We start from the raw sequence: 18,152 nt of genomic DNA, 5'->3' as shown, positions 1-18,152 counted from the left end.
GGTCGTGAGACTGTGACCAGCACTGAGGGTACAGATCCCCACCCCTCCTCCCCACATCCTGTGTCCACTCAACCGAAGTCCCCACGAGCTCTCCTGCTGCCTCCTTCTCTGGAGAATGTGACCTTGTGACCATTGCAGAGCCACCAAGAGCAGTCACTAACTGACCAGACATTGTGGAGAATATGACATGGTCCTTGTGCTTAAGGGCATTCAATAATGCCACCTGCTGTGAAGAAGGTGCTGTATGGGCACTTCAAAGCAGATTGAGGAGCTGGAGAGAAGGCTCAGAGGTTAAAGTGCTTGTTTGCAAAGGCTGACAGCCTGAGTTCGGCTCCCCAGTACCCACATAAAGCCAGATGTACAAAGTGATGCATGCATCTGGAGTTCCTTTGCAGTGGCTGGAGGCCCTGGTGCACCCGTGTCTCTCTCTCTCGTTCTCTCTGTGCTTGCAAATAAATAACTTTTTAAAAAAATAAAAGCAGCTTGCACTTGCGTGGTTTCCTAAATTCTCTGGACACTTTGCCCTCCTCAGCTGCAAAACGTGAGCCCCACATGCCTCGGGCCACTGGAGGAGAAAGCCGTGCTCTGCGGTGGAATCCAGGGTAAGGTCACCACTTCAGGGCCCAGATGCCACGGTCTGTGGCTCCTCCCTGCCAGCCGCCCCCACCACCCTGTCCTCTAGGGTACTCCCAGCCCCCTGGTTGTCCACGGTCCCACCACGCCATGGCCAGTCAGAAGTAAAAGATTTTTATTTTCTATAGACACTTCTGAAAAGAGATCTAATAGAGAAAATATACAAAGCATTTCAGAGTTTCATCTCCGGCGACCGTCCACGTCTCACGGGAGGCGCCGGAGCCTCTCCCGGGCTCAGGGCTGAGGACCGTGAGCACACTGAACGCCAGTTAACAACATGCAAAAGTGAGAAGAAGGCGGGAAAACATCGCACCCCCCACCCCCAGGCAGAAGGATGGATTCGGAATGGAGGAGGCAGGGACGCAAGTACCAGGTAGCTCTCCCCCAACCTTTCATCTTCCACACACCCCTGGCTTATAGTTCTGCACACCGCCCATGGCCCACAGCTCACAGCAGATGACCTTCCTGGTGTCTGTCTTTCTGAGTCCATCTGCTCCTGCCTTGGCAGTGAGGAAGTGTGTGTGTGTGGGGGGGGGTGGCTTGTGCTCCTAGACACCAGGCCAAGGGCCTGGGCTCCCCTTTTCTTTGGTTCCACTCAGAGAACAATTGTGCTTGGCAGATGCATCCCACCCCCAAACTCCAGGCTCTTGCTGGTGGGCTGAAGGCACTGACAAGGGTCCCAGGGAGAGCCCAGGACAGCCACCTTCCCTTGTGCTCTGATGGGTCTAACCCAGGACACAGTCCTCCCACAGGCAAGCCACACCCAGGCTTAGGAATCAGGACAGAAGTGTGTGGTGCAAAGAAAAAGCCTTTGAGGCTTTCCCCAACTGTGCAGGTTTCTTCTGAACCAGTCCCCTACCCCGACCCCCGTCCATGCCCTTGCCTCTGCCCAGGGCCCTTGGATGTCCAGCCCCTCTCTCTAGACCTTCCCCTTGGCCCAGCCACTGGGGAGCCAACTTCAATGCAATGGGCCACAGAAATCATCTTGGGTGTCCAATCCTTTGCACCCCACCCCTGGGAGGCCAACTGGAGCAGGGGCCTCGAGAGACCACGGCCCTGGTACAGGCAGGAGGGCAGGGCTGGCGAGGAGCGGTGGGACATGTCACATCTATAGAAAGGCGCCCAAGATACAAGCTAAGCAAGGGGAAAGAGGAGAGCCGGAGAACGGCCAGAAGGAGAAAAGAGACGGAGGGCAGGGATGGCCTGGGGGAGGGGCCTCACGCCACCCCGCAGATGAGAGTCTCCACCACGAAGGTGTTCTCGAAGTGGCGGATGGCGTTGCAGTTTTTGGCCCCACGCTTGTTGATCCCTGGGAGGAAACAGAAAAATCTCAGTGAGGTTCGCATCTGAGCTCCGCAAGGTTACCAGCTTCCGAGCCTGTGAGGAACCTCGGGACCTGGCAGGGCAGGCAGGCAGGCGGACACCCAGGAAGGGACCCCCAGATGCACCAGAAGCAGCTCAGCTCAGACGTGACTGGGGCCTGTGGGTGCCACCTCCCCGCTGTGTAACCTAAGGGCTGCTATCTAACCTCCTTGTGCCTCAGTTTCTGCATCTATCTTCCTTCCTTCCTTCCTTCCTTCCTTCCTTCCTTCCTTCCTTCCTTCCTTCCTTCCTTCCTTCTTTCTTTCTTTCTTTCTTTCTTTCGTTTTTCAAGGTAGGGTCTCACTCTAGCCTAGGCTGACCTGGAATTCACTATGGTGTCTCTGGGTGGCCTCGAACTCACAGAGATCCTCCTACCTCTGCCTCCTGAGTGCTGGGATTAAAGGCGTGCGCCACCACGCCCGACATGGTTTGCTCATCTTTAAAAGGAACAGCTAGCGTGATGATGATGATGATGTTGCAGATGAGTGGAAGCCACGCCTGCACATCGTCAGGGCTCGAGTGACCATCACCATGGACACAGCTGCTGCTCTTTGAGCTCAAGGACAGTCTGGACCAGTGGCTGGCCAGGGTTTCAAGGCTGGGGCAAGGGCCCACCACTCACGCCTCCTGGTGGTGCGACGGCGCAGCCGGTAGGTGTCCTTCCCGTTGCACAGGTGGTAGATGAAGGAGCCCAGGGCCTCCTTGTCGTTGACGTGCTCCGTCACCACCATCTCCTCCTGGATGATGTACGTCTGAGGGAGGTAGGTCCCTCTCTACAAAGGGGGATCACAGTCGGGTCAGGATGCAAGGCCCCTCCCACCATCCACGCCCTGCCGGGCTCCCACACACCTCCTGCTTCTGGTCTGAGACGCCTGCTACACACGCACCTGCCTCTCACTGCCACACGTCCCGCCCACTGGCCTTCCTGATGGTCTCAGGCCGATGTCTGTCCCGGACCGTGGTCATTTACGGCATGTGTGCGTCTGGCCTGCCACCCTAAGGGATGTGTTTCTGGGGACAGGGCCTGCAACCCTCTCTCCCCATACTCTGACCCAGGGCATGAACTTGAACGCTACCCTTAGGGTTTTCCGAGAATGGAGAGGGGACAAGTAGGGAAGTAACTCCGATGACGTGGATGGAGGCGGAGTGACCCATCTGAGATACAGGGACAATGTAGCTGGTTCTGCTCCGTAGCAAGCTCCCTTGCTCCAGACCTGGCCTCCCCCCCCGGGGAAGGGGACGGCTGGGGACAGGATGCTGCCCACCTTCACATTCATGAGGAGCTCCCAGAAGTTGCGAGGAGGAAGCACAATAGTGGTGTTGAGCTCGATGACGTAGCACTTGTCCAGAGAGATGTCGTGGTAGGCAGTGAGACCCTAAGGGGAGGGCAAGCATCAGCCTCTGTGGGAGACGATTGCTGAGCAAGGCCATCCTGCCGAAGGTTTCTGGCCAGCAGCAAGAATCCCACCACGTCAGGCCTGGGCCTTTGGTAGAGTGGGCCCCTAGGTTCTTAGACACTGGCTGGGTACCTCTTCTTCCTGTCCCCCTCAGTCCCAGCTGGTAGAGGTGGCATTTAGTACAGAAGAACACACTGGTTTGTTCAATGCTCTCCTATGGGTTGCAGGACTTGGTGAGGATCGGGAAAAATGATTTTGTCCCAACTGGGTATTAATTATATCAGACCAGTAAGGCACAGCTGTTCCTGGGGACAGCCTGGACCTCAGAAAGATGCCATGTCCCCAGGCCCCCCAGATCTCTGCTGCTGGACACTCGGGGGGGGGGGGGTGGAGAGAAAGAGAGATGTTAACAAAGGGATACTTTGGGAAGTAAAGGCCTGGGGCCTGTATGTCAGTGGCCTCAAAAACAGTCACCGATGAGGGACGATGACGTCAAGTGGGAAGAAACTGACTTGGAAAGACAGGAAGGGACCTTCTAGAGAGCAGGCAATGAGCCAGACCTTGACCTGGGTGGCAGTATATGAGTGCACACCTCTGCAGAAACTCACTCCATTGCACATTCAGTGCATCTAGTGGTGGGTGTGCAAATGTAAGCCAACACAAGGACCCGTGGGCTCACTGTGACAGGCAGCCCTGCAGCTGTCAGGAGGTAGATGACAAAGTCCCCTGCCCCCAGCAGTAACAAGCAGCGCTATCTGCATATTAAAAGACTGGCCCAGGTGACTGCAGATGCCTACTGCACAGCTTACTGAGGGCCCAAGGATTCTCTTGAGCTCCCTGTTACGGGTCCCCCAGAACCGTCTCTCACTGTCCCACCTCAGTTCCTGGCCAGCCGCTGGCCATCTACATGTTGGCCTCACCCTCTGGAAGTCGTGGATGATGTCTGCAGGGTCCCCGCCACCAAACTGGGGCACAGGGACATTGATGCGTTCGTAGTTCTCCTCAAGGTAGATCTTCACGTCCTCCTCCAGCTCCATCCGGGCTCGGATCTGGGAGGACAGGGAGTCTTCGTAGAGCACACCGCAGTGGAAGAAGTTATCTCGGGCCAGCTGCGCAAGGCGAGGGGAGAGACAGGTGGTCACGTGGGACAGTAGCAGGCCCACTTCAGGTCTACAAAGCAGGAGGAGGGGGACCTATGAGAGCACCTCAAAAGATAGGGAAGCTGAGCGGTGTGGGAAGCAGGTCAGAGCCTGGAGCAACCAGTGAGAAGATGAGGTGAGCCTTGCTAGGTACCTCACCTTCACAAATGGAGGGAGGATGAATGGGGTACTCCACCCCTGGTGAAAGATCTCTGGGCCTCAGTTTCCCCTTATGCAGAGCATGATGATACCTAAGGTCCCTCTGACCTTAAAGAAATGGGCTGTGCAAGCAAAAGGAAGACGGACTAGCCCTAGGGACAGACACAGAGGGGCAGTCACCAGACAAAACGTGGGTGGGCAGGAAGGTCTGGGTTAAGTTGAGACTGTGGGGCACCACCAGGGTGCCAGCCTGCAGACCTTGCCTATATAGGAGGGAGAGCAAAGAGCTTCAAGAAAACACGGGGGGACCCCGCACTGCCTCCATGTTCCCCATCGTGGACAAGTCCCAGTACCACTCTTGGCCCCTGAACAATGTTAACACTGGAGCCACCACCTCACCAGCCAGGTGCCCTGGTTATTCATTAGCGGGGAAAGCAAAGCAGTGTGACCAGTGCCAACTGAGCAATGGGGGTGCCAGTGTGCCCACCATGACTTTTCCAGGGTCCGTGAGGGCTCCAAGGAACTGCCTGGCCTGGGACAGGCAGAATTCCCCTTTCTCTTGACTCAGGGTTAGCTCTGTCCGAGGCCTGTTCTGAGACATCTGCACTGCCTGGGAGGTGGGTTGGGCAGAATATGGTCATGAGAGTACGAGAGGACCCAAAAGCCAGGCGACGGAGCAGGGCCACGACAAGGAAGGCCAGGAGAGGATTCTGCACTGAGGTGGGAGGCTATGCTTGCCAAAGGCTTCCTTGCAGATAGATGTAGGAAACTTGCTTTTAGGAGAAGCCCCAAAGGTGTGAGAAGTGTGGGAGCCGAGGTCTCCAGGGGGAAGCCCCATGGAGCACAGACTCTCCAGTATTTTTTTTTTTTAAAAAAAAACTATTTATTTTTATTTATTTATTTGAGAGAGAAAGGAGAGAGAGAGGATGGGCACACCAGGGCCTTCAGCAGCTGCAAATGAACTCAACACATGCACCACCTGTGCATCTGGCTTATGTGGATCCTTTGGCTTTGCAGGCAACCACCTTAACCCCTAAGCCATCTCTCCAGCCCAGCCTCTCCAGTAATTTCCACCATGGGAAAAATACTGAGTGACAATATCAGATGCTTTAAGGTGAGGTCACTTGGGCAATGGCTGGCAGCCTAATGTTTTGGTCACCCTGAGGTTCCCTGTTGGCACACTCATGCCTACTCTCTTCGGTACAGCAGGTTGGCACCCAGACATGCTGCCCCCCTTCCCAGGTGTGGGTGGCTCACTCGGGGACCAGCTGCTCAGGGGGTGTAATCGGGGGCAGGTGAGCTCTCTGTATCACCTCCTATCCTCTTAGCAGGCCACAGGGAATCTGTGCCTGACCCACCCTGAGTTAGAACCCAGATGACCAGGCATGGGACAGCGCGAGGTCATCTGCACAGCGCGATCCCTGGGCGCAGGGCACCGTGGACTTCCGCCTTTGCTGGGCTGGCGCTTCCGGGGACAATGCTTTGGAATGACACTGTGGGAGCCCCAGTGCTGGTATTTGGATCCATGTTTGGCTCTCAGGAACAAGGGCTGAGACTGGGCCGGCCTGAGGCCGACCCAGGAGGTATTGGGGAGTAGGGAGGACTGTCCTCCGGGCCGGCCTGGACCTGGGTCACTGCGGGCAGGTCTGGGGCTTCCAGCTGCCCCTCTTTGCTCTGCACGGCACCCACACGCAGGGCAGGTTTCCCTCTGAGCCACCCTCTCCACCCTCCCCCCCAGCTCCTCACCTGAGCGAGGAAGAAATATCTGTAGATGTAGACGGAGGCGAACACAAGGCCCATAAGCAGCACGACCATGCCCATGGACAGGTAGCACACGCCGCCCACCGAGCCCCCCTTCCTGGGCCGGTGGCGAGGGGGGCGCTCCTCCTGCGGAACGGTAGTGCTGGGGTTAGCCAGGAACCCCAAGTGGGGATCTGATCTCCCCAATTCCCTTCCCCTGAGGGACAGCACCCCTGTGACTGGGTTGAGAGCCTGGGGAGGGAGGGACAGAACAACACACAGCATCCAAAAGGAAGAGACCAGCCAGGGTCTCCCCGCCTTTCCCCAGCTAGAAACCGACTCACCGGGAAGCCCCCTCAAACCACCAGCCAGGAATAAACAGGCTCACTTTGAATTGCCTGAACTTTCAGCCCACTTTACTGGATCAGCTTGACACCCTCGAATCCATCAAGCAAGGAAGTGGGGAGACACCAACGACCTTAGGGACTGGACTACAGCTGAGTCCATAGGAAGCAGGATGCATCTGGGAGCCCCTGCTCTGAGCAATGGGGGTCCAAGGAAGCCTTTAGAACTAAAGTGACCAGACCTACCCTTCAGCTGGAGGGCACAGGCTGGACTCAGATGAGGGCAGTGGGAGGTGGGGAGATGTATTAGCTACTGTTCTCATTGTTGTGACCAAATGGCTAACAAGAAGCAGCCTGGGGTGGAAACCAACTGCCCTCTGATTGGACTGGAGGCCCACTCCATGGGAGGGAATACCTCCCTGATACTGAAAACTTAAAACAGGGGTAGTTATGAACCCTAGGGGGTGTAACATCTGCTGCTGTCTGGCTAAATGTATATACTATGCTTATCAAACTGCCCAGTAAGCACTTCTCTTAATGTCCACACCCTTATATTAATGCTACTTTCACTTTTGGTAGAGAATCTTCTCTTTTCAGATGGCAGTGACCTTGGGATGACTCAGAAGGTATCATGGTGCTAGAAAGAAGTAACCAGAGTGCTCAGTACTGTAATATCTCTATTACACCTTCCAAGGCTCAGGGTCTAATGTGGAATTGGTGGCAGAAAGAATGTAAGAGCCAAAGGAAGGGTAGGACTCCTTACAACGTGTTCCCTCCAGACACAAAATGACCTGGATATCCATGACCTCATAGTGCCTGACACTACCTACACAAGATGACCATACTAGGAGGAAAAGATCATGACATCAAAATAAAAGAGAGACTGATTGAGGTGGGGAGGGGGATATGATGGCAAGGGGAAAGTGGGGAGGGAGGGTATTACCATGGGATATTTTTTATAATCATGGAAGCTAATAAAAATTTGAAAAAGAAAAACCAATAAAATAAATAAATAAAAAAGCAGCAGCCCGGGAAGGTGGTTTCTTTTCAAAGGCGCGCAGTTTGTGTGCCCCGTCTGTCGTCGTGGTGGGGAGGGCATGAGGGGAGCTGCTGGCTCACATCTGGGGTGGTCAGGAAGCAGAGGCGAGTGCTGCTGATCATCAAGCTAACCCAGCACCAACGTCCACAGGCGGCGCGCCTTGCTTTTCAGTCCAGGACTCCGGCCATGGGGCAGGGCCGCCCACATTGGGAGGAGGGGTGCAGGGATCTTCCACCTTCCCTTAGTTAAACCTCTCTGGGGAAACCCTTACAGCACACCAAGAGGTGTGCCTCATTAATGCTCTAGGTGCGCGTTAATCCAGTCGGCGGGGCTAAGCATCTGAGACAGTGTAGATAGAAGGCGTTGGACTCGACGGGAGGCTGCGAGCCGGGGCTCAGGAAGGATGTGGGCATGGGCGCTTTGTCCCCAGCCATGTAGCCCAGAGCTTGCGATCCACTGCGCTCAACCCCTGCTCCGTGGCATCCCGCAGTGTCAGGCAAGGCTGTCCAAAGTGGAGTCTACAAGGTGAGGTCCGAAAGTATCTATCTGGAAGCTGGGAGTCCCCACCACAGGGAAACATGGCTGCCAGGGAAGCCAGGAGAGAAGATTCTGGAAAAAAAAAAATCTGCTCATGTAGCCAGACTTGGACTGGGCTGCAGGACTGCAAGGACACCATGTGGATCCAGTTTCAGGGGACACATCTGGGCTGGCGGACGAAGGCGTGTGAGTGTGAAACTCAATACCATCGCTTTGTCCGGGCAGACGAACTCAGCCTTCTCTCCGCCTGCTCCGCCTGCCCCACCTTCCCCTGACTTCCCGGGATGGCCCTCATCCATCCTCAGAGATGCGACACAGCCTTTGGGCCTGCGTCTGCCTCCGCTGCCCACCACTCTGAGCTGTCCAGACATGCCCATAAAAGAGGGCGGAGGTCAGGCCCCATAAACACCCCCAACATCAAGACGAGATGCAGAGTGGGGAAGGGAGCCTGAGTCCTCTCTGGCTTTGCCTCTAGCTTGCTGCTCAACAGGACTGTTTCCTCACATGACAAGTGAGCAGATGCGGTTGACCTCTAGAGTGTTCTGAGCCTGTGCTGTTTCCCTCCCTGAACTCTAGGTCTGGTGGGAGGGTGGGGACACAGCTCATGTCTGTTGCTCAGGATATATTTGGGCTTTAGAGTGTAACCCACCAGAGGGTCTTGAGAGTAAGGATGACCCTCCATACATATTGTCTTTATAGTAAGGGTGACTCTCCAGAGGGTCCTTAGAGTAAGGGTGACCCATTAGAGGGTCTTTAGAGTAAGGGTGACCCGTCAGAGGGTCTTTAGAGTAAGGGTGACCCGCCAGAGGGTCCTTAGAGTAAGGGTGACCCATCAGAGGGTCTTTAGAGTAAAGGTGACCCATCAGAGGGTCCTTAGAGTAAGGGTGACCCATCAGAGGGTCTTTAGAGTAAAGGTGACCCATCAGAGGGTCCTTAGAGTAAGGGTGACCCATCAGAGGGTCTTTAGAGTAAAGGTGACCCATCAGAGGGTCCTTAGAGTAAGGGTGACCCGCCAGAGGGTCCTTAGAGTAAGGGTGACCCATCAGAGGGTCTTTAGAGTAAGGGTGACTCTCCAGAGGGTCCTTAGAGTAAGGGTGACCCGCCAGAGGGTCCTTAGAGTAAAGGTGACCCATCAGAGGGTCCTTAGAGTAAGGGTGACCCATCAGAGGGTCCTTAGAGTAAAGATGACCCATCAGAGGGTCCTTAGAGCAAGGGTGACCCATCAGAGGGTCCTTAGAGTAAGGGTGACCCATTAGAGGGTCCTTAGAGTAAGGGTGACCCGCCAGAGGGTCCTTAGAGTAAGGGTGACCCATCAGAGGGTCCTTAGAGTAAGGGTGACCCATTAGAGGGTCTTTAGAGTAAGGGTGACCCGTCAGAGGGTCTTTATAGTAAGGGTGACTCTCCAGAGGGTCCTTAGAGTAAGGGTGACCCGCCAGAGGGTCCTTAGAGTAAAGGTGACCCATCAGAGGGTCCTTAGAGTAAGGGTGACCCATCAGAGGGTCCTTAGAGTAAAGGTGACCCATCAGAGGGTCCTTAGAGTAAGGGTGACCCATCAGAGGGTCCTTAGAGTAAAGGTGACCCATCAGAGGGTCCTTAGAGTAAGGGTGACCCATCAGAGGGTCTTTAGAGTAAGGGTGACCCGTCAGAGGGTCTTTAGAGTAAGGGTGACCCATCAGAGGGTCCTTAGAGTAAGGGTGACCCATCAGAGGGTCCTTAGAGTAAGGGTGACCCGCCAGAGGGTCCTTAGAGTAAGGGTGACCCGTCAGAGGGTCCTTAGAGTAAAGGTGACCTGTCAGAGGGTCTGATTCTTGCTTCTTGGTACTCTCTCCAGCCCAACCCCTAGGAAAAGGACAGAAGGTCTAGCAGTCTCCCCCAAATTGGTACATTCCTCAGCCACCACCCCTACCCCAACGAGGGATCAAGTCCCCTGCCCATCTGGCATCACACCCCAGGTCTGCCCTCCAGAAGGGGCAGGGACTGCGCTGGCTCCACTCTGCAATGGGCTCCCTGAGGGCGAAGCAGACAGACAAGTTCTGTCAGGAGCTCCTTGGAACAAGCTACCCAGAGCTCCTCCAAGTGAGGTGATGGCCTGCCCCAGTGGCCATGAGTGGTCACAGGAAAGGGGGCTGGCCCAGGGTCAGACAGGCGAGGTTTCCCTCGGGGCACAACAGACTCCAAGGGCACACTGTATTTATGGGATAGGTGGGGGACACTGGGAACCAGAGTGAGGACAGGCGAGGCCCCCAGCAGGGTACTGGAGCCTCCCTCACTCAGGCCTTCTGTGTGAGAGGTGACCAGCCTTTCAGGATTAAAAAGAGACAAAGAACCTGAAAGCCCTTTGTGGAGGACAAAGTGTGGATAAAAATAGCAGATCTGTGGGCCGGGCCTTGCCTTTTTAGGGCTGCCACTGCGGCCAGCTGTTGAGGCTGCGCAGCACCGTGCTCTTGCTCCTATATTCTGGAAAACCAAAGAAATCAGTTTGGGATAAATAATGAGAAAAATACAGAGAGGAGTGGGGGAGAGAGGAAGGGAAAGAAAGGGGGGTCGGGGGTGGGGGGGAAACACCATGACTACAAGTGAAAGCCTGAGGATCTGCTCTGCAAATCAAATTCACAGCCAAGGAGAGGGTGAGACCTTCTAGCCTTGCAAGCAGCCTGTTCTCCATGGACTGGGAAGGGCTGGGCACAGGCAGGTGGGGAGAAGAGGCCAGTGAGGAGTGGGCAGGGAGGAGGTAATGAGGCAGTGACCGGAAGTGGAGAAGGGTGGCTAGGTATGTCTGAGAAGAGCAGAAGGCTTCAAGCCAGGACCCCTGTCTGTGAAGACTGTGCCGCCCCACCACCTTCCCCAGGTGAGGTCACCGACCATCGAACGAGGGAGCTCAAAATACCCCACCCTAAATCTATTTCTTTGGTGGATTCCCAGTGGGTTCTTGGAGAAAGTGCAGACCTCCAGGCCGGCTTCCATCCGCATCATCGGTACAGGAAAGCAAGAGAAGCGCCCAGAGGCTCTGTTGCCAAGAGCTCTTCTGGACAGAGCAGCAGGGGCAGCCACCGGGCTCAGAGCTCACCACAGGTGGTCTTCCCAGCTCTCTGCAAACGTCACCCTCATCCTGTGCAGACCCCCCACCCCGTGAGCTCCATGGCTTGCGTCACCTCCCCAACAACTTCAAGCCCCTATTTCTTTCTGTGTGTGTGTGTGTGTGTGTGTGTGTGTGTGTGTGCAAGCTTCAACTATCTGGCCTTTTCTTTGAGCCTCACACTCCCAAGTTCTATACATGTAGGAAACTGAATCCGTCTCCTGTCAGTTCATTTCACAGACTAAAATTATCAAACCCTTCAGAGATTAAAAAAGAAAATGGAGGGCTGGAGAGATGGCTTAGCGGTTAAGCGCTTGCCTGTGAAACCTAAGGACCCCGGTTCGAGGCTCGATTCCCCAGGACCCACATAAGCTAGATGCACAAGGGGGCGCAAGCGTCTGGAGTTCATTTGCAGTGGCTAGAGGCCCTGGCGCGCACATTCTCTCTCTGCCTCTTTGTCTGTTGCTCTCAAATAAATAAATAAAAATAAAACAACAACAAAAAACAAAAAAAAAAGAAAATGTAAAACTTTCCCACACTGACAATGGCTTCCTTGTGCCTACTGACACCCCCTCGTGTACAGGTGGGGTTCTGCCACCTTTACCCACCTAACCCTCCTCTAGCCTGTTGAGCCAATCTGTCAGAATCATCAGGACTGAGCAGTGGGGCTGGAAGCGAAGGCAGCTGGAAAGGAAATCTAGGATGCCCCGGCCTGGTGACAAAAGGCCCAGCAAGGTGCCTGGCCTGCTAGATACAGTCAAGTCAAGGCTCAGCTTCCAAAGCCCCGGAACCTGGGCTGTTCCTTAACAGGATCGCTGCAGGCTGCGACCGTGGGGGTCTGCAGGCAGCAGTGAATGTGGCTGAGGGGCCAGCCTTCCTGAGGGGATGCTGCCCCCCAACACACACTCTCTGCTTTCCCCTGCCAGATAACGACTGCTCCCCATGTGGGGCAGCTACCAACAGCCAGGCATGTGTGTGTGTGTGGGGGGGGGGTGACTTCTGTTTAGAAAGCAGCAAGCTGTTGCAACCTGTTTCCAAGGCAATAATAAACTATCTGAGCAAAATGCCTGTCTGCACAATCATGTTGGGCATGTGAATCAGACACCTCCGGACCTGAGGGGAGCCTGACCTCAGCCTGCGGGCTCCACTGGGGCCTTCAGTGGTGCTCACGAGATGATTAGCAAAGCGGGGGGGGGGGGGAAGGGGAGTGGACAGGAAACCACCAACCGAAGCACAGCTGGGCAGACCCACAGGAGGGGGGTCACAGCTCCCCAGCTACTGGCCCTCGGCAGCAAGGCCAAAATCACCCCTGGGCAGATGAACAACTGCAGGCTGCTTGGGAGGAGCGGGCTCTGCAGGCCCCAGCTGAGGGCTACTGCGGAAGTCCTAAGTGGTCTCAGTCTATTCCCGTTCTCGGCACCTTCTCTTTCTTGCTGCAGACTACAGAAACAATGGGTGTGAGACAAACCTAAAAAGACAAGACAGACAGACAGAGATGGCTGGGGGTGGGAAACAGGCACACGTGACTGTCCCCAAGCAACATGGCCCAGTGGCCCAGAAACTCAGACGTCATCTGGGTACATGTGCTTCCAGGGTTCAGAGAGTGACCATTTAGTGGCCTCCCACTCCGATTCCCCTCCAGCCTGAGCTGCCCCCACCGCCCGCCCCTGGGGCAAGCCGCATCTGTGCAGACCCATGCCATGCTTGGCTGGGTTCAGAATTCTCTCCTCATCCCTGATAGGCAAGACTTCTCCAGAGAACAAAGGCTGCAAAGCGAAGCTGGAGGCTCAAAAAGCTCTCACGGTGGGAGGTGGGGGGGGGGGGAGGACTAGAGGCTGGAGACAGGGGAAGCCTGGCTACGTGGTTATGATGATTTTAACCATGAACATTTCTTTTTTCTTGGAAGAAACTCCTCCTCACTAGCAGTCTGTGGACAGCCTTGAGCCTTGCAAGGACAGGTCAGGGAACAGAAAGGAAGGGAACCAGAAAAGATAGCCTGCAAAGCAACATCCCTGCTGTCCTCCACTCTGTCATGGAGAGGAACAGGGAGCTGGGCTGCCTTTTTTTGAAAGTCATTCTGGCTCAGCTGGCCAGACTTCCCTCCTGCCTGGCAGGCATAGACCCTTCCCCTAATGCTCCTCTTGCCAAAGGCCTGAAGCCAGGGGACAGATGGAGACACACACACACACACACACACACACACACACACACACACACACACGGAAATCTGATCTGCAGGTATATGGACAGAGGGAGGGAGCAACTTAGGGGCCATTAATCAAGAACAAATGTCACAGAGAAAATTACAGAGTGAAGAAGATGACTGAGTTAAACATGTTTCCTTCTCTCTGCGACAGCCTGCCCACACCTGCCCATAGGTGTGCATGCGTGTATATATACATATGCAAGCATCGACTGTGGGGGAGCAGGGAGAGGACTGAGAAGGGGGGACCCTAGAGGTCTCCAAACGGGAGGAGTAACCACTGGGTGCAGACTGTGTGGAGCTCTGTAGGGTGTCAGGGGAAGCTGGTTTCCCACAGCAGCCTCGGGCAGCAGGCTTATCATTTCAGAGTTAAAACGCCACATGGTGAGGCTGGGCAGCTGGAGGCCCAGCTGGACCCCCCAGCTCTGCCCTTTCCGCAGCCCACTGAGGTGATTCCTTCCAGCCCAGGGGGTGTGGATAAACCCTCCTTGTTTCAGTGTTTGTCCAGAAGAGGAGGCAGCTCCTGAGAGGAGGGTCCCTGCTGCACAACCTTCCCTCACCACCCCTGCTCGGGCCTGGACAAGGGTTGATGATGGCTCAAAGGACCCCTGTTCCCTCAACTGTCTGAGCGGCCTTTCGGAGATCGCCTGAGGACACTGGTTTTGAGTTCAACGTTGACACCAAGGAGGATTCTGGGGTCATTTTCAGCTTGAAGAGACCTAATGAGCTGTTTTGTGCATGGCCCTCAGTACGGGACAAAATGCCAAAGGCTTGCTTTGACAAAACGGCTCCTGGGACCTCATCTGCCCACTCTTCCCTCCAGCATTCTGACTCAGCTCAGCGCCCTGACATGGCTCGTACCGTACCGTACCGTCCTGAGCTACGGCTCTGCAGCGGCCCCCGCCCCCAGTCTCTCACTGCCATGCCAGGAGCTGGGCAAGGGGAAACAGACCTATTTGCCTAATGGAGCAAGAAGACGGTGGCAGGAATGGATGAATGAGTGAACAGACTCCCAAGGCCGAGGCTCCAGCAGAGACGGGCAGAGCAAGCAAGCCCGCAACACCCAGGGGCACCTCTGTATCAGCTCGGAGCTCCGGCAAGCCGTGTGAATTTACCAACATGCAGTTCTGTCCTCGCATTTGCAGATTTTCATTCTTCCTCCTGATTCCCCACCCCCAAGCTCCCCACTGCCCACCAGGGGTAGGGGAGGCCATCGGGCAGGCTCCAGGCCATGACTAACAGCACGCAGGGTGGGACAAGGTTTATATTTCCATTTCATGCTGGGTAAGGGCAACATGGACCATTCAGCTTCACTCTGATGAAAGCAGGAAGCTGGATGCCAGTTATTTCCCAGGCCCTGGTGGTGGTGGGGAGATCAAAACAGGCCACCCCAAAACATGCTGCTTTAGCCTATTTGGAAATGGCTATTAAGAGGGGCTGCCGATGTTGAGAATAGCACTGAAAAATTGCCCCTATGTGTGTGTGTGTGAGAGAGAGAGGGGGGGGGAGAGAAGAGGGGGAGGAAGAAAAGAGAAGGGAAGGGGAGAGAGAGGCTTGCAATGCATAAAGAAAACAACTTGTTATGCCAACCAGGAGAGGGCTTACCAGATCTTAGGAAAGCTCTTTCCACAGGAAGAAGAGACTGAGGATCTGATACCTGGCCCATAAAGATGAGCACGGGTGGTCTTCAGAAAGCTGTGATTCGGGAGGCTTTACCTGCATAAGACCACTGGGACACCTTTCCTCCCTTGAGTCTGCCTCAGCCTCAAGTGTCTTCTTTTACACTAAATAAACTAACTTCAACCCGCCTCTCTTCTGAGGCTCTTACTTTTGGCATGGCTTCTGTTCTTAGACATGTTAATAACTTTGCATGCATTTTTTTCCTGTTAATCTGTATACTGCCAGTTTATTTCGCAGGATAAAGTAATCAAGCCTTCTGAGATGTATGAGAAAAACTGGAAACTTCCTTGAACACTCAGCGATCCCCACCAACACCGTCAGCAGGCTGCTGCCAAGCCCGTCCACTGCACAGAATCCACTGGTCTTTCCTTCCCGTGGCGGTTGGAATTACACCCTTCCAGCGACAGGCTTGGTTTTCCCCACCTCCCTCCTCAAATTTGTGGCTCTCTCAGCAGTGGAGCCCCAGTCCCAGCCGTTAGCTGGCCACTTGCCCTACAGAGAATCAGCTGAGATTAGACAATCTGCTTCCTACTCCCTTATGGGGGCCCCTCCCCAGGCTCTGAGGCTGGGAGGAGACCTGTTCCCCAGGGAAAGAGGAGGCTTAAGAACCCCTGGCAAACTCAAAGCTGTAGAAGCAACGTTTTCAAATAGGGCATGCCCCCTTCTGTCTAGGTTTTAGATGGTGGAGTTGCTCACATGCGGGTGGACAGCAATCCTCCAATCTGGGTCTGGCTGGTCACTGATTCTTATCACTGCTGGATCCCGCAGCCAACTACCAGAGAAGGGCGAAGGGCTGGGAAGCCGCCCAGGACCCTGGTATGATCAATTAGGGTCTCTGCTCAGGCAGACACCTGCCTCTGCATGGGGCCCTTTCCCAGCACCCCCTTTTCCTAGGCTCAGATCAGTCTTTGCGGGCCCCGTAGTACCCCTACCAAAACTGAATCAGAGCCACAAAACTTGGGTTGGGGAGTGAGGGAATGGGCACTTGGGACTGTGTCCACGGAGAGGCGGGGTTTGATGCATCTCAAGTTCGCTGGGGGGGGTGTGTGTGCGGGTGACAGTGTCCACGAAGTCACTCTTGCGGAGACAAAATGAAGCCTGGCTGGGTGCCTGCGTTCTCTCCTTTTCTCCCCTCCCCGGTGCACTTCTGGACTCTTCCCCGACACGACACTTCGCAGCTCAGTTTTTCGAGGCGGAAATGCCTTCGGTCCCTTAGGCTAAGGGGAGGCGGAGCACACAGAGGCCCGCCCCCACAAGGCCGGCGGAGGGCCGGCTTACCCCGAGCGCTGGGGCAGTGGGGAGCTAGTCTGGGCCGGGGGATGACAGCAGCTCAGTTGGAGAGAAGGGATGGGGAGACTGGGCCCGCCTGGCCAGCTCTGGTTTATTTCCATTTCATCACTTTATGGCCCTCCAATTCCAGCACTGCCTCCACCCCCCCCACTCACGCCCACCCCGATTTTGGAGCAAAATTAATGCCATTGCCCCCCTTAGTTGATATCAGTCACTCCTCAGTTCCCCCAACCAACCAATCAGATCCCACCACCCCCACTTTACCATCCCCCCACCTGGGGACTGGACTAGCGGCCCCTCCCCCTTGATTAGAAGCAGACGCAACACCCCCCCCACACACACACACACATACCCCCGAACAGCGCCCTAACTTTCCTGGGCCAGCCTCCTCATAGTATTTTTGGAAGCCGACACCTAGAGGCCCACTCCATTTGCAGGAGAGACCATTAGCGCGTTCCTACTTAAGGACCACTTTTGCTTCTGACTGTCGCTTTTCGGGCAGGACCCACACCCCCTTCCAACCCGTGGGGATGGACCATGCATTCGAGACCTCTCGTCCAGCGTCTTCGGGTCTCGATCCCTGTCCATCTCCCCATCCCCCCCCAACCCCATCCCCCACCCCCGACCTGAGACTCGGCGCCTCTCACCCTCGCGGGCGTCAGCAGGATCTCGGCGGCCGGGCCAGACGCCGCGGTCGGGGTGGATGCGGACGCCTTGTCCGCCTTGACGCCCGCCACGGCGGGCTGGAAACTGATCTTCACCATGGCTGCACCGGCTTGCGCCTCCGCCCCGCGCCCTCGGTCCCGTGCAACCTCCGCGGGAGCTCCTGCCGCTCTGCGCGCCGCAGGCACCGGAAGTTTGGGTCGAGCTCGGGTTCCAGGCTCTGGCCCCGCCCCCAGCACGCCCCGCCCCCGGCACGCCCCGCCCTCGCCCCCGGCACGCCCCGCCCCGGCACGCCCCGCCCCAGCACGCCCCGCCCCCGGCACGCCCCGCCCTCGCCCCCAGCACGCCCCGCCCCCGGAACGCCCCGCCTCCGGCACACCCCGCCCTCCGCGGAAGGGCCTGAGCGCCTGCGCCCCCTGCTCGCCCGGGCGTGCATCTCCCCCCCTCAACCCTGCGCAGGTGGGGAGGGCTGGGGTTCCCTTCACCCCTCGCTCTCGTTCACCCAGTCATTGATCATGGGGTCCTGGTCCCGTTCTCACTCCCTGCCCACAACTAGCATCCCAACACGTCATGGTTAATGCAATGTTGCTTGGCAACGCCGCTTCTAACAAACTGCATCTTGCCAGCCGCACGCCACAGCCTCCTCTTCGGAGACAAGGAGCCTCCGCGGTACCTGCTGCCATGGCTCCTCCTCCATCCTATCCTTGGCTGGAAGGAGGCCTCAAGGCCAGACGCCTAGCTGCCGGCCTCCATCCTGGGTTTTGACTTCATTCCCATCTCCTTCATTCCCCTTTAGGCCTCTTCTCCATCCTTCATCCAGTGAAACTTCTTGAGGGCCCTTGGGGTGCCTCTGGGAGTGAAGTGGAGACAGCCCTCGCTTTCTGACTTTC

At 56.0% G+C, this 18,152-nt stretch overlaps 1 protein-coding gene across 2 annotated transcripts; it reads right to left on the bottom strand.

The window, feature by feature from the left end:
• Nucleotides 1–731: 731 nt before the first annotated feature.
• Itm2c (integral membrane protein 2C) lies at nt 732–17,414 on the bottom strand. Of its 2 annotated transcripts, none has more exons than XM_045148226.1 (6): nt 17,226–17,414; nt 6,437–6,577; nt 4,313–4,501; nt 3,261–3,371; nt 2,618–2,768; nt 732–1,942 (listed from the first exon to the last, which is right to left on the bottom strand). In XM_045148226.1, the coding sequence occupies exons 1-6, from the start codon at nt 17,361–17,363 to the stop codon at nt 1,851–1,853; spliced, it is 822 nt and encodes a 273-aa protein (XP_045004161.1). In that variant the 5' UTR covers nt 17,364–17,414; the 3' UTR covers nt 732–1,850. The 2 variants fall into 2 exon arrangements, with proteins under 2 accessions (XP_045004161.1, XP_004663005.1); XM_004662948.2 differs by having other exon boundaries at nt 17,247–17,413.
• Nucleotides 17,415–18,152: the final 738 nt, after the last annotated feature.

Source organism: Jaculus jaculus, chromosome 4 (genome assembly GCF_020740685.1).
Source record: "Jaculus jaculus isolate mJacJac1 chromosome 4, mJacJac1.mat.Y.cur, whole genome shotgun sequence".
Classification (NCBI taxonomy): Eukaryota; Metazoa; Chordata; class Mammalia; order Rodentia; family Dipodidae; genus Jaculus; species Jaculus jaculus.
Note: the sequence above shows the minus strand (reverse complement) of the source record. Positions and strands in the feature narration are given on the sequence as shown.

Bases quoted from the DNA above. Each gene is read 5' to 3' on its own strand.
- Itm2c (XM_045148226.1), bottom strand. From the start codon at position 17,363: ATGGTGAAGATCAGTTTCCAGCCCGCCGTGGCGGGCGTCAAGGCGGAC. The intron at 6,578-17,225 runs GTCGGGGGTGGG...ACCGTTCCGCAG, and splicing joins TGAGAGGCGCCGAGTCTCAG to GAGGAGCGCCCCCCTCGCCA. The intron at 2,769-3,260 runs GTGGGCAGCATC...CCCCCTTTGTAG, and splicing joins AGCTCCTCATGAATGTGAAG to AGAGGGACCTACCTCCCTCA.